At 27.9% G+C, this 15,442-nt stretch overlaps 2 protein-coding genes, 2 long non-coding RNA genes and 1 pseudogene across 4 annotated transcripts; 3 read left to right on the plus strand and 2 right to left on the minus strand.

Annotated features, from left to right (window-relative positions):
* The first annotated feature begins 1,776 nt into the window (after positions 1-1,776).
* LOC126555472 (uncharacterized) lies at positions 1,777-2,246 on the plus strand. The gene is made up of 3 exons (XR_007606847.1): positions 1,777-1,885; positions 1,964-2,116; positions 2,184-2,246. It is a non-coding gene; the product is annotated as an uncharacterized LOC126555472 (long non-coding RNA).
* Positions 2,247-2,306: 60 nt separating this feature from the next.
* LOC126555467 (uncharacterized) lies at positions 2,307-3,704 on the plus strand. Its single transcript, XM_050210386.1, has 5 exons — positions 2,307-2,399; positions 2,506-2,562; positions 3,000-3,244; positions 3,308-3,485; positions 3,547-3,704. Exons 1-5 carry the CDS (start codon positions 2,369-2,371, stop codon positions 3,702-3,704), a joined length of 669 nt encoding a protein of 222 aa, XP_050066343.1. The 5' UTR covers positions 2,307-2,368.
* A 6,395-nt stretch (positions 3,705-10,099) lies between these two features.
* LOC126555468 (protein ZBED8-like) lies at positions 10,100-10,924 on the minus strand. Its single transcript, XM_050210388.1, has one exon. It carries the CDS (start codon positions 10,922-10,924, stop codon positions 10,100-10,102), a length of 825 nt encoding a protein of 274 aa, XP_050066345.1.
* A 640-nt stretch (positions 10,925-11,564) lies between these two features.
* Positions 11,565-12,317, plus strand: LOC126555469 (uncharacterized; annotated as a pseudogene).
* Positions 12,318-13,379: 1,062 nt separating this feature from the next.
* LOC126555473 (uncharacterized) lies at positions 13,380-14,017 on the minus strand. Its single transcript, XR_007606848.1, has 3 exons — positions 13,905-14,017; positions 13,594-13,843; positions 13,380-13,522 (listed from the first exon to the last, which is right to left on the minus strand). It is a non-coding gene; the product is annotated as an uncharacterized LOC126555473 (long non-coding RNA).
* Positions 14,018-15,442: the final 1,425 nt, after the last annotated feature.

The following is a 15,442-nucleotide window of genomic DNA, read 5'->3' on the forward strand; positions in this document are numbered from 1 at the left end:
TAAATTCTAAACGACGCACTAAAAAAAGTTTTATTAAACAACGACAAGCTGAACACCATCTGGGAGAAAGATCACCTTTATTAAGTATACCACACTTTGACCCTGTCAAATCAGTATTCTTAGATTCGATGCATTTGCTATACTTGGGAGTAATGAAATGGATATTACATAAACTGCTCGGGACAACAAGAGTTGATCGTAGATGCAAAATTTCTCGTCCAAAAAAAATTCTTTTAAATTCTACCTTAAAAATATTTACTAAATTTGTGCCTAAAGAGTTTCAAAGAAAATAGTTTGAATTAGATGCGCTTAGTAACTGGAAGGCAACACAGTTTCGTTTCTTTTTACATTACTGTGGTGCTTTGGTGCTACGTAAATGCCTTTCTAAAAATATGTATCATAATTTTCTACTATTAGTAGTTGCGTGTAGAATACTTTGTGATCCTGAACTATGCACTACCAAAGTCAACTATGCAAGAGAATTATTGAAGAAGTTTTTTGAGCTTCTTCCTTCGTGTTATGGAACAGATTCACAAGTGATGAATAATCACAACCTAATTCACTTGGCAGACGATGTGGAACACTCAAAAATTAATTTATCTGAAATTTCAGCATTTCCGTTCGAAAATTGTCTCGGTAAAATCAAACGACAGATTGTTGGAAAAAATAATCCTTTGGCTCAGTTGATAAGAAGAATGTCTGAACAGAAAATGTGTCCACTAACAGCTAAGAAGAATGCTATACAAAAAAAAATTATCTTACTGTTAACCCTGACATTTTACATACAAATAAGAACAATGTTAAAAGTGTTATTTTAAATGGAGTTAAATTAAATAATTGTAGACCTAATAATGTTGTTTTACTCAAGTCAGGTGAAATTTTTAATATATTTAGAATAAAAAAAAAACGGGAAAGTATTTGTTTGTATGGGTTTACATTCAGTACGATCTCAGATGTTTTCAAATATCCATGTAATTCATCAGAAGTTGGGATTATGAAATTGGGTAAATTATCAAGAAGGAAAAAAATTATTCCTTTAGAAAATGTACACAAAAAATGTGTCTTTTTTGAAAATGGCCATAGCAGTTTTGTAGTTACTTTTCTTCATAGTTCATAAACATTACTTTTACAACAATTATTTTTGTTACTTGCTATAAATTACTACTTATTCTATTAAAAATTTGTGTTAAGTCAATAATGTTTTACAATATATATTAATACCTTATATTGTTAAATATTTGTTTATTTTTTTGTTCTTTAATTAAATTTTTGTATTATATAAATGTTAAATTTACGTTTTCAGTTTTATAATTTTTAATTGATCTGACAAATTGTCAAAAAATTATTAAAAATATGGATTATAAGGAAGATGTAACACATTTCATAATTAAATTTATGGAAAACAACAAATATAGCAAAGCAAATATTGACCTAGTACCAATATCGTGGACCTATTATGTGGAAGGCAAATTGTATTGCAAATATCCGACAAAAAAAGATTACCATAAAATAGATAAAATGAGCAAAGTTTCATCTATTTATGGGCCTTTGTGGAAAGGTTATGAAGTGAATGTGATTAAAGAAGTTCGTGAGTATTAAATTTTGATTTTAATTTTAGATTCTGAACGGAGTTGTATCAATGTATAATATAAGCACATATTTTCTCATTAATAGTTTTATCTCCAATATGGTATTTTAGGAAATTACGATCAGGGTCTTAGAAGAATGAACAGGGCATTCTCAGACACATTAGTTAACAGCAGCAATGTCGATGATCAATATAGCAGTCAAGAAGAAGACGACCCTATTAATCTAAGTGGAGTTGAGCTAAAAAATTATCTAAAAGATATACCTCCTTTTAATGCTGCAGAAGAAAAAATAAATGGTAATTGGCCTTCATGTATAAACATAAATAAAGAATAATTGTACTGAATTTATACTTCAAAACCCATGTCTAAAATAGATAACGGTAGTGTGCAGTCTGGGATGTCAACATCATTCGATTCATTTTCAAAAAAAACCAAGCAAAAAAAACCTAAGAACAAGTCCTTGAGTAGCATTGCTTTTTCTAGTAAAAATGACGATGCCATAGTTGTAGAGGACAGTGATATAAATGGTAATTAATTTTATTTATAATATAATAACCTAATGAATTTATAGTTAAATTATTATATTTAAAATAGATGATGATGTGCAGTCTGAGATGTCAACATCATCCGATTCATTTTCAATGACTTCCAAGCAAAATATGTGCGATTTCTTTGGATATCAATATTTCTGAATTTATGTCTATCTAACAGATAATGATAGTAAGATACAGTTCAATCTTGCTCAGTCATCTCAAAAGTCTAAAACCAAAAAAAAATCTATGCCAATTACCAAACCAAATCACAATAAACGTAAGATTTTTAACTTAAAATGTTTCAACATAACAAAACTATCACCTTATATCATTTTTTTACAGTTATAATTATAATTTTGTTTATAATGTTTTTAAAAATGTAGCTTTAAACATTAAAAAGAAGAAACAGTGCCCAACATGTGGTTGTACATGTGCAACAGGTATATTTTCAGTCAAGTTCTTAAGGCATTCTTATAAAAAAGATATTAAATATTCTTAGTTTCAACTATGGATATTCTAAGACTTTCCTAAAAAGTATACGATAACTGCTACATGTATTTTAAAATTCTATCATGCTTAAATAGTTTAAATAAAAATTAGAATGATATTACATACAGTGCTTGAATTAGGTCAAAGTACCTCATATTTTTTAAAATATGTTAGCATACTACTTTTAATTATATTTTAAATAATAAGATTAAGTATCATTGCATGCGTATGGTCATTATTTTTTCACTTTAATATCTCTTCAATTTTTTACAATACCAAGCACATTATAATATTACTTTATAAGTATACTTTTTAGTGATTATTTACAAAAAAAAATTATTTGTTATGCCACTTACCAATTTCACCTAATGTATTTTTTTTAAATTAGGTATGCCACCTTCAGAAACTTATGTTTCAAGAGCAAATTTAGAATCAGTCAAAAGAAGCTTAGAATATAAAATCACAGAAGAGGCCAAACATACAAGGCACTTATTTGCATCCCACAATAATATAGGAGATATTAACAAAATCATGCTAGAAGAAAACTTAGATGACATGCCCAAATTAAACTTAGAAGATTTCCAACAATTCGATAATGAATTAAAAACTAATTTGGAGTTAGTTAAAAAGCTGGTAAAATTATTACTAAAACTGCACAGTTTTATTTGATTTGTAAATCTATTTTTTATTTTTTAGAAATGTTTTATGTTGATCTCCATTAAAAGTGGAGATAAATTATCTGAAAGTTTAAAAGCAGTTATTCCGAGAATAATTTCGAAGGAAGTACAATTATTATATAGTGCTTTTGGAAGAGAAACAAATAGAAGCAAGAAATTGAACTTTTCTGGGACACAATCATACAAATATTTATTAGGTATACAATATTGTTCATATTTTGTATTTCATTTTTTCAATTGATTTATTTTTAATTTCAGAAACCATTACTACCAAAGACTCTAATTTAAAACTAAAGGATATTTCCAGACAACTAAGCCGTTGGTTTTCGGGTGCTAAGGATCGTGAAGGTGGGAAGAAAGATAGGATTTTTAAGAAAATGAAACACAGCCTTAGTAGAGAAGATAAAAGTGATTAAAATATATTAATTGTATTTTAAAAAGGTGTTGTTTAATAAAGATTATGAAAAAACAAAATTGAATTATACTTTATAAATTATTTATATCCTAGAAACACTAAAGATTGATCTCTAAGAACATTTTATTTTTTGAACTAGGCATAAACATGCTAAGTTATATACTAATTTGGAAATTGTATTCAACTTTTTTATAGTTACCTACTTACCTACTATATATTCTACCCATTTTATAACATATTTTTTTATATTTATACATACATAGGAATAGATATTAATATATTTATCATTGTTACATTGCATGTTGACACAATACATAAACTGACAATTATAGATCACCAAAAATATATTATAATATATTTATATAAGTTGTATTATTAAGGGCATGCCAGCACAGAACCAGCAATGGTAGACCAGTCACCAGTACAGAATATCTTGGTACTGTACCAGTAATATTACTTGTTCTGCACCAATAATGTTATTCAGTACTGGTCTAAATCTGCCTGCCAGTAATATCCCAGCATTAGCCAGTACTGGCACAATGATTTACCAGTTGCTAGTCAGTACTATTCCGGTACTAAAAGTCAGTACTGAATATTGTTATCATCCCAGACATATGCCAGTACTGCTAGCCAGTAATATGCCAGCATTAACCAGTACTGGCGCAAAGATTCGCCAGTTGCTAGTCAGTACTATTCCGGTACTAAATGTCGGTACTGGTCCAGCACTGAAAGTCAGTACTGATATTCAGTACTGAATACCGTTATCATCCCAGACATACACCAGCACTGGGCCGACACTGACTGCCAGTAATGTGCCAGTATTAGTCAGTAGTGGCGCAATGTTGCGCCCGTTGTCGATTTCCGATTGGGATTGATCCATTATTATTTTTTTTTTTTTGAAGCCCCACTTCAAATTTTCGTTTAGACATTATTGTATTATAGCGTATTATTTAATAAATTAAAACACAATACTAGTAAAAAGTAAAAACTAAAAAACCACAGTCACTGTAGGAAAAACAAAACGAAAAAATAATTACACTTATTAAAATGAACAATCGGTTTACACCATAGAGTATAGAGTAAGAATAAATCGATTAAACGAGTATTATCTTACTTATTGTAACGTGCCACGTATGAGCAACCGTACTGAAGTAAATTTGAAATAATGTGAACGCAGTTGAAATATTTTCTAAGTGTTTTTTATTAGAAAAATATTCTAAGTCCAAATAATTAATTTAATTAAACTGTGAAAAATATTCTAAGTCCAGGAGACATAAATATTGAACTGAGTGACGTGAAGGTGCTCGCTTTAACTCTGATGGATCACGTCTGAAATGTGCCTATTCAGGACCCCCTTGTATATTATCCAGAGACTCCCGCGGTACCACCAGGTTCCTGATGGTCATCTGTACATTGTGGTAATTACGTATCCTCAACATGTCACCAGATAGCAATCATAAAGTTATTATTTTCTAGCGGGTAGAAAACATACGGGTGTTGATACTTTTGATTAGTTTTTACCTTTCATTTTAGGTCCCAAATTGTTGGTCTATACTCGATTATTACTTGCTTGGCTGCTTGACTGCTGTAATTATAGGGATGTTTGTTATGCCCCTAGTGTTATGGTTATTGTTGGCTACAGTATGTAGTAATTTATATATTATATATAATATAAGTATCAGAGCACGTTGCACCTCCCCACAAAAAAAAGGTTTATGTCTCAAAGACAGAAATTTGACAGAAATCTTTCAAAGTTTAGTACAAAATAGTTAAGTTACAAATTATTACAATATTATAGTGTTTACAATGTTCGATTACAAGTTATTGAAGTAAGACATACATTACAATTATCTGTATGCTTTTACATTTAAAATATTTTTATTATATAATATGATGTATATGTTTTACATATAGTTTTGATTAAAATAAAATTGTAATATAATGATTAAATATTTATATTAAACATTTTTATTAGGTTTTGGTTATAATATATTCAATGATTAAATATGTTTGTTAGTTTTCTTATAATTTATAATTGTGATTTCAATAAAATATAGTGTTAGTAAATAGTATAATATAATGATTATAGTGCGTTTAATAATTCCAATAAAATATGTGGTTAGCATAATATTTTGCTTATTATAATATGTTATTAATATAAAATCTATAAAGTTCCACAAGTTTTACAATGATGTATGTTTTTTTTTTTTTGTGTCTGTACAGCATAACTAGTCGAAATAATGCTTCAATTTCAAACTTCAGGGGTGGTTTCCGATGGAAAAGTGAATATCATTGGTGCATTATAGAGGTAAAAAGTAAACATTTTCCAACAGTTTTCAAAAAAATCGAGAAAAACAAAAAAAAAAATGACGGAAAAACGGGAATTTTTTACGCAAAACCAGTTTTCAACCGAATCGATTTTTTTATATAGTTGTAATTCAAAAACTAATCACTGTAAATACTTGCAATTTTTACCAAATGTTCATGTTAGTGTTATCTGTATACAGATAAATTTTAAAAATTGTTGACTTTTTTGAGTTATTTATAGACCACTGAAATTTTAGGTTTTTATTCGAATTTTGTTTTTGAAGTGTCGGTAAAAAAATTTTGGATGATCAAAAAAACTTAGAAATGTAATACAAGGTTCCTTATGAGTTGTTCTTATTGTAGCTAAAAAAAATTAAAAATGGTTAGTCACAATTTATTTTTATAAGCGTTTATAGTTTAAATTTTTACGAAATCTGTCGAAAACGAGAACATTTGCAAGTAATTTTGAAGTTGAAAAACTATAAAATGTTTTGTGTTTATAAGTAAGGATTAAAAATACAACATTAAGTTTTCCATAGGTTTTTCTTCAAGTAGCTATAGAGAAAACTCGAAGTATCATTATAGGAAAAATTTTAAGTGCGTTTGAATTTAAAATTTTTACGAAATCGTGTAACGATAACGATTTATCCTCAAACGAATTTAAATATTTGTTATTACTCAAAAAGTATAAGTCGTAGATACTTGAAAATTTTACCAGTTATTTATATTGGCATTTTATTTACATGATTTAATTTTCAAAATATTTTGAGTTTTTTTGAGCTATTTATAGACAACTGAAATTTTCAATTTTTCTTAAAATTTTTTTTGAAGTGTCGATAAGATTTTTTTGGCCCAATCATAATACTTGAAAATTGTATACAAAGTTCCTCATATGTTATTCTTATAGTGATTAAAAAATTATAAGAATACATAGGCACAATTTTTTTTTATTTTATAAAAATTTGTCAAAATCATGAATATTTGCAAATTATTTTTGTACTTCAAAATTCATAGAATTGTTTGTATTTATATCTAACGTGAAAAATTCAGCACTTAGTTTTCCATGAGTTTTGCTTCAAAAGGTTATAGAGAAAATTTGAAGCGTTATTATAGGAAAAATGTTTTGAGCGTTTGAGTTTTAAATTTTTATGAAATCGCGTAACGATAACGATTTATCCTCAAACAAGTCAAACGAATTCAAATATTTGTTATACTTCAAAAATTATAAGTCATAGATACTTGAAAATTTCACCTTTTATTTAGGTTGGAAATTGAAAAATTGAAAATTTATACAATGATGATTTTACCACAGGTTATAAATATATATTATACGAGATGATTATATTGTGATTACGAAATGTTAGGTACTAAAAAAAGTCGGTAAAGTGGGTACCGCTCTGCTGTACATTAGGAGGTGGGGTGAACCTTGGACTAGGGTAGGTTAAATTTGAATGCAATGATATGTATCATTGTATATGAAAAACGATTCTGAACGGAGATGATTTGTCAGTCTAGGATATATTATATTTAAATATTGCCATATATTCTAATTTGAAACAAATATTTTATATCTCAATTAGGACGCATTTGCAAAAGGCATGGTTAATCAATTTTTCTAAAAACATTGCATGTAGTTATCATAATTCATAATACCTTATATTATCATAATATACATAATATATACCTGGTATACCAAAGCATGATTGTTGACACTTTGACACTTTAAGACACGGGTAGAAAGGCCATTTTGTCAAAGGCCAAAGGTCATTTAGTAAAATGCTTAGTTTGACTGTGACATAATATATTTAATAAACTTATTCTTCAGTGTATACACACATTCTTTAGTGGTACACTTTTGCGGTGTTTGAGGACGATAGTTGCATATTTTTTTTTTTTTATGAACATCAGTGATATTCAGAATTTTTTTTGGGAGAGAGTGGTTGTTTAGTTAAATTACAAAAAAAAATCCTTAATAAATACACATTTAATGTTTGGTTGCAAATATTTTAGATTTTGAATGTAGTAATAAATATATTTTGATGTTGTGTGGTTATGAAAACCAAAAATGAGTCATTTTAGTTATTTCATCTTAAAATATTAGGCTTAAATATTACAATATTGTTATTTATTTACATTACAACAGTTAAAGTCAGTATTAGGACCTACTGCATTCGGAGGAAGAGGAGAACCCCTTGTTATAATGACTGATGATAGCTCTGCCGAAAGAAATGCATTAAAATCAGTTTTTCCTCACTCAAATTTACTTCTGTGCATTTTTCACGTTCTTCAGGCTATGTGGCGCTGGTTATGGGACTCTAAACATGAAATCGTTAATCAAGACCGAAAACATTTGATGAAGCTTTTCCGCAGTGTTGCTTATGCAGATAATGAAGAAAATTTAGTAGAAATGGTAGACATATTAATGAAAACAGATTCAACTTCAGCAAAATATCCAAGATTTAAAAACCATTGTGCGTCGCTTTTAAATCGTAAAAAAGAATGGTGTATTGCGTATAGGTCTACACTTCGAACTAGAGGACACAACACCAACAACATTGTTGAATCATCAATACGTGTATTTAAAGACATAGTTCTTGAAAGGTGTAAGGCTTTTAATGCAGCGGCGCTGGTTGATTTTATTGGAAATACTTTGGAAGATTACCATAGGCGGAGATTATTAAAATATGCAAATGTGCGGGTAAGTAAACCAGAACTCCACTTCCAAACATTTTGCCAATTGTCCAAAGGGTTTATTGTTAAAAAAGAAAATGAACATTTATATTATGTAGCGTCATCTATAGACGAAAATATGTTTTATTCAGTAGACATTGAGAATGAGACATGTGATTGTTCAGCTGGAAGAGGAGGAAAATTTTGCAAACATCAATGCGCTGTATTTTGGCAAGATGATAAAATTACAAAATTCACCGAATCTAAATTTTGATGATAGAGTTGTGTTGGCCAAATTAGCGATTGGCAATGTTGATGAAACATTTTTTCAAAATATGAATAAATTGGACGCAAATTATGACAAATTAAGTAATGAAACTGAGGCACAAGACAACTTTGATGAGGGTATGGTTGTATCCGAAAATTCTAATAAATTAAGATTAAACTTAGATAATGCATCTGTCGATGAAAATAATAGTATTAAAATATTGGAAATAACCAAAAACCTCAAAGATAATTTAAATAGAATAGCCACTTTAGCATTAGAATCAAATACTTTGTACACTCATAAAATAATGAGTTCCCTGACGACAAAATTATCGGCGATAACGAGTTCATCTGAAGCACTTTCATTTTTGGCTTAGGTGAATAACAAAAAGAGAGGTCGACAAATTGGAGTCCAGCCGACTTCAATTGCTAGAAGAAAAGTAGGATTGACTTTAGGTTCAAAAAGAGTACAAGCAGGGAGACCAACTGAAAGTGCTCCACCAAACAAAAAAAGAAAAAGAAACCTAGCTAGTAATATCGACGATAATAAATGTAACTCCAAATCGCACTGACTTAAAAACTTAAAATGTAAATAAATAACAATATTGTAATATTTAATGTATTATTATGTAATTGACTAGGCATAAAGTTATAGTATAAATTTCTTCATTTTTTTTTTAAATTGACATAATCCAAATTATATGGAACATAAATTAATGTGTTAGTTGAATTATTTATTATACTTTTTTGTTTTTATAATAGCATTATACATTTACACTATTTAATTTTAAAAATACTAAGTTAGGTACGAAAAAAAATATACTAACGACATATATTGTATTAGTAACTACTTTTATATAATTATGGTATGTGTGTTGTGAATATATTTTATATGTACTAATTACTGTATGTACAAGCCTAATATTTTAAGATGAATATAGCATATGTATATTTATATATATATATATATACATATATGACAACAATATTGTATGGTTTGTAATTTAATGTATTATTATGTAAATATAATTAATATAGGTACAAAAGTATGCTTTTAAATGAATATTTACTAGTGTGCCCTAAATCAGTTAGGGAACGTAGTGAAGACGCGCCCTACGGAGTCTAACCGGATTCGGGCACTAGTGCCCCAGCTCAGTTAGGGTTCGGAAATACGCGCCCGGGTACATACTGTTTTAAATGACTTAGAAAACCACGATAGCGTCCAACCATGGCAGGTGCTCCATCTGTTGCTGCTGATATTATATTTGTTAAAGGGATTGCTTTTTCCGTGAAATAATCTTTCAAAACATTGAATATGGATTCGCCTTTTGTGTCTGTAGTCAAAGTTCTTGCAAATAGCAGTTCTTCATGGATTTCTTGGTCCATAACAAAATGAACATATGCCAATAATAGTGCTTCATTACCAGGCAAAGTTGACTCATCTAGTTGTATTGAAAAATAGGTTGCTTGCAAATAATTACACAAGTAACTTTCAACATAATGACTCATTTCATCAATACGTCTTTGAACCGTATTGTTGCTTAAAGGAATTTTTTTAAGTATATCATATGCAGGTCTGTGTAAAACAGTTTTTAAGACCTCTTCAATGGCTGGCAAAATTAGTTGTTCCCCGATAGTATGAGGCTTACCTGATTTTGCTATGAGTAGTGAGATATTGTAAGACGCGCGCAAGCCATCGTCGTCTTTTTTTAACGTGGCAGCAAACATACTATCCATCGCGGATCTCTTCTGAAATTTTTCTTTCAGTGTTTGAAAGTATTTTAATTCTTTACGTGTTTTTTCAGGGTGACACCTTTTCAGATGATCTTCTAGCTTGGATGGTTTCATAGCGTCGTTGCTTAAGACTTTGTTGCATAAAAGACACATAGGTAGGGTTTTGTCCGGCAATGATGGAATGAAGCCGAACTTCAAATAATCAATGCTATATTGCCTACATTTCTTTTTAGATTCAGCCATAATTAATAGCAGTTATATTTGTAAAAAAATCAACCGATTTATGAATTAATAAAACTTTGAAAAATGGCAAACAATGACGATGACGACGACGACGGCTGTCACGGATGAACTAAATTACAAAACGTACAGTAATATATATTCCGACCATCGACGTTGACCGATATCATGTTTCGATAAACAACCATTCTTATGGTACTGTGAGACCTAAAAATATACGGTTGAATGTGTAATGTGTATATTTAATCTTATCTTAACATTCCGATATTCACCGTAGACTCCATTAGTCATTATCGACAATGTTCGTTATAATAATCGTTATCTTCGTCACACACATATTTTTCGTAAAAATTACGACACACGCATTTTGACTTATAACGCTCGTGGACCCCTATTTACACATGATGCACCCCCAACTTTCTTTTTCGTTGACATGGACTCCTTGAAGGTCAGAATCGACCCCAGGGGGTCGATATAGACCACTTTGGGAACCTCTGCCCTATACTATTGTATTTGCCTGGTGGTGTATTCTAAAACTGATGAAGAGTTTCAAGATTCTATGAATAACATTAACCAATAAGAAAATAATCAAAAATTTAAAGATCATTTGCATGAAAATTTAAAAAAAAGCAATCAGTGGTCTATGTTTTATAAAAATAGTAATAGTCTAATAACACGGAATAATCAAACAAATAATTATTCTGAAGCTTCTATTCGTATTTTAAAAGAAATTGTTTTGGAACGTATGAAAGCTTATAACATAGTTGCACTTATTGAATTTATTGCTATAATTTAAGATAAATATTTTATCAACCACTTGTTAGATTTTGCTTATAACAGAAGACCAAAAAGCCATTTCAAAATGCAGCTTACACGAATGTCAACGGTAGATATATGCACTGTGGTGAAAATAGATGATATATAACGTGCCTAGTACTAAAGATAGTAAAAAAATGTATGAGGTTAATATTATAGTCAGTTGGTGTAGTTGCTATAGTGGTCAACAGGGGGGATTTTGCAAACACCAATCTTTTTTGAAAAAAAAATTTTCCAAACTCAAAAGAATTTTCAAATTGTCCAGTAGTTAATTGTGATGATCGCTATAATTTAGCTTTGCTTGCTCTTGGTGATGAGTGTCCACCTAAACCATTTTTTGAAGTAATTCATACAATATAACAAAATTTATTCAATAATTAGATAAATTAAGATGTGATATTTGTAATTATTACAGGATGTTTATGAACTATCGACTCCTTAAACATCTCTGATGGAGAAAAATATATTAGTTGAACAAACTTTAACAGCTGTGTCAGAAAGTAATCAACAAAACTGTAATGCATCAAAAGACCAACTATTACACTCACATGATACTAATTCATCTAACTATCCCAGATAGCAAAAACGTATTATAATAATGTTTTTATATAATTACAAAAATAATGAGTAATATTATTTGATCATTTTTATTTCATTACAAATAGAAAATAAAAATATTTTTGTAATATTATAGTATTATTATTTGGCCAGGTGTGCATTATTACTATAATATTTTATTTATATTGTGTTTAAAATATTAGAAAAAAAACATTTTATAATATTCTAAAAATAATATTATAAAATTGTTTTTTAAACATTAATATAATATTTAAAGTATTTAATTTTAATATTTTTTTTTTATCATACTATTTTATTATATATGTTTACATAATATGGAAATCCCGGTGTTCAAATTGGATTGAACATTAAAATATATAAGGTCAGCTTCTCGTAGACATGTATCTTCATGACACATTTTGTTTTGTTTGCATAAATGTATATAGGTAAGAGGTAAGGATGACTCATTTCACCTATATTTAGTAAATTCCATTCATAAATTAATAGTTTTTTGTCAGACTCACAGGATAGGAAATAGATAATCATTCAACATAATATATGCATTATTGTATTATAATTTTATTAAACTGAAACATTTTTTATAAATATATTATATACTTACAATAGTTACAACTTAAAAGTTTAAATTTCTTTGTATATATATAATAATAGTTATAACTTTATGAAAATCTAGCTAATAATAACTTAATAAAAGTATGAACAAACAAAATGTGATTAAATATTTCTGAAACTTTCATTAAAATATACCTTATACGTAAATAAAAAAAACTGATAATTATACAAAACATATGGTCAGGCATCATATTTTTTGTTTCTAAATGCAGCGCCAGCTATATGAACTAATAGGAGCTTCGATTTCTGCATCTATTGAGTTTCAAAATTTTTTGTCCTTCTTACAGCTTCTTAAAAGAACAAACAATTGTAGAACAATAATTAAAAACTAATACTTAATACATATTAATATTTTTATAATTTGTAGGTATTTCAACTAATAATTTATTTGATTTATATATATATATAATATTATATAAACATAATAATGCTTACCAAATATAACTGTACATATTTTCAAAGAAAAAAATATTCTTTTTTTTTCTGACCCACGTAGCTATATTCTTTAAGTAATTCATCATCAAATAATTTTCTTAACATTTGGCATACTGTTGAAGTTAAAGTTTTCCTTGTTAATCGTTTAAGACTATTAACCTAAATTAAAAACATATTATGTAACAAAAAAATATGTATTGAATAACATATTTTATATTTTAAAAACATACCACATTTGTCTTAAAATTTTTGTCGAGCAGTTTAGTTTCAAATTCAATCAATTCTTCTTCATGGAAATAGGAAGTGAAGAATCACAATCGTCTACTTGGTTAGAATATATGACTGTTGTAATTGTTTCATTATTTTGTATTTTTAAATTCATGTCATTAATTATTCGGTCTATATGGTGTTGTTTTTGGGACAAAGTTTCTAAGTCATACCTTATTTTTAAAACCACATTTAGGATTCTTTTTACTGTATCTATTCAAAAAAAATGTATATTAAAACTATTTGTAGTATTATAAGTATATTTTAAATTTACCTCCTAAAGATGAATCTATTGGTGATGATAATGGTTGTCTGGATGCCACTATACTAACTGAATTATTTTGATACTTTTGTTTTGATTTATTCATGCTTGGTGTTTTTATGTTACAAGCTAAAAAAATAAAAGTAAAAAAGTGAACACTATATGAAGTATGAAGATATAATTATTGACATTTATGTAGGGTAGATGAATAATATAAAACAATAATTCAACTACTTTTTTATATGTTATTAAAATAATTAAGTTTTAAGTTCTAAAATGAAACCTTTATTAACAAATAACGTGTGGATAGACTAAAATTCAACTTATTTTTTTACACTACATAAAGTAAATTAATTAAATTTTAAATGCCATATTAATAATAATATACCTTGTGTAATAGCTGATGTAGATGAAAAATTCATGTTGTCCCCGATAATTTCAGATCTATTTAAACTATTCCCCATATTAGATACTTTAAATGGAGATGATGTAGTTTGATACACTTCAACATTTTTTTCTATATTCAAACATATTTAAAGTAACATTATACATTTGAAAAATTAATAATTTGTTTTAATTATACCTTCAGATTGCATAAATGATAGCAGATTACGATCATCAGGTTTTTGGTGCATTTCTTTTACTCGACCTGTTGGGAAATAATAAATAATTGTAGTTTAAGTCTTTATAATAAGTGTGAATACCTATTTAAACATAAAAATGTATTTATTGGCAGGAGCAGTGGCATGCTGATGAGGAAATTATAAATTAAAAGTAGAAAAACCTAGTTTCTCACAATAAAAAGAATTAATTATATTCTTGTACGTACGTTGCATCTTTGATTTGATTACAGCAGGACTACAAAATCAGATGTTGATAGTTCTATTGACATTTAAAAATGTTGATTATAAAGAAAGAATATTATATTATAAATTTAAAATAATTCATAAAAAAAATAATAAATTACCGGCTTCATCAGAAGAACTTAAATCATAAAGTTGTCTTTTAACTTTTGAATGACTACTATGTTTTGGTAAATTCATAGTTTTTTTCATACTTGTATCATTCATACAAAACATGTTATTGTCATCTAAAATGAAAATAATACAAATTTAACGATTTAACGAACACTTTGTATTTGAACTGATTTAGTATGTAAAATTGTCCTGGCATCTTTCGGTAAATTTGAAAAACATTTATGTTTTCTTAATAAATTTAATAAACCATTTACAGCAGTATGTGAAATTTTATGAAACAATGCCCACTGAGCAATTTCAGAATTTATACAATAATATTTTGTTATAAAATGATGTGATGAATTACTAGATGATGAACTACCGGATTCATTATTTAAAACATAATTATCATTCCTACATTCTAATTCTAAATTATCTTCCATATCAGATATTATAGTATTTAATGGAGGTGTTTCATTCTCATTAACACTTAAGTTAGGGCAATTATCAATATCTACTGGCATTTCATTAATAGAATTGTTCTCAGAATCGTTGATTGGAACAAAATTATACGTATCTAATTCTTCTCTCATC

Source organism: Aphis gossypii, unplaced genomic scaffold (assembly GCF_020184175.1).
Source record: "Aphis gossypii isolate Hap1 unplaced genomic scaffold, ASM2018417v2 Contig00866, whole genome shotgun sequence".
NCBI lineage: Eukaryota > Metazoa > Arthropoda > Insecta > Hemiptera > Aphididae > Aphis > Aphis gossypii.

Excerpts from the sequence above, each read along its gene's own strand:
- LOC126555467 (XM_050210386.1), top strand. The coding sequence starts at position 2,369 with ATGCCAATTACCAAACCAAATCACAATAAAC. Across the intron at positions 2,400-2,505 it reads CAAACCAAATCACAATAAAC|CTTTAAACATTAAAAAGAAG; the intron begins GTAAGATTTTTA and ends TTAAAAATGTAG. Across the intron at positions 3,486-3,546 it reads ATCATACAAATATTTATTAG|AAACCATTACTACCAAAGAC; the intron begins GTATACAATATT and ends TTTTAATTTCAG.
- LOC126555468 (XM_050210388.1), bottom strand. The coding sequence starts at position 10,924 with ATGGCTGAATCTAAAAAGAAATGTAGGCAATATAGCATTGATTATTTG.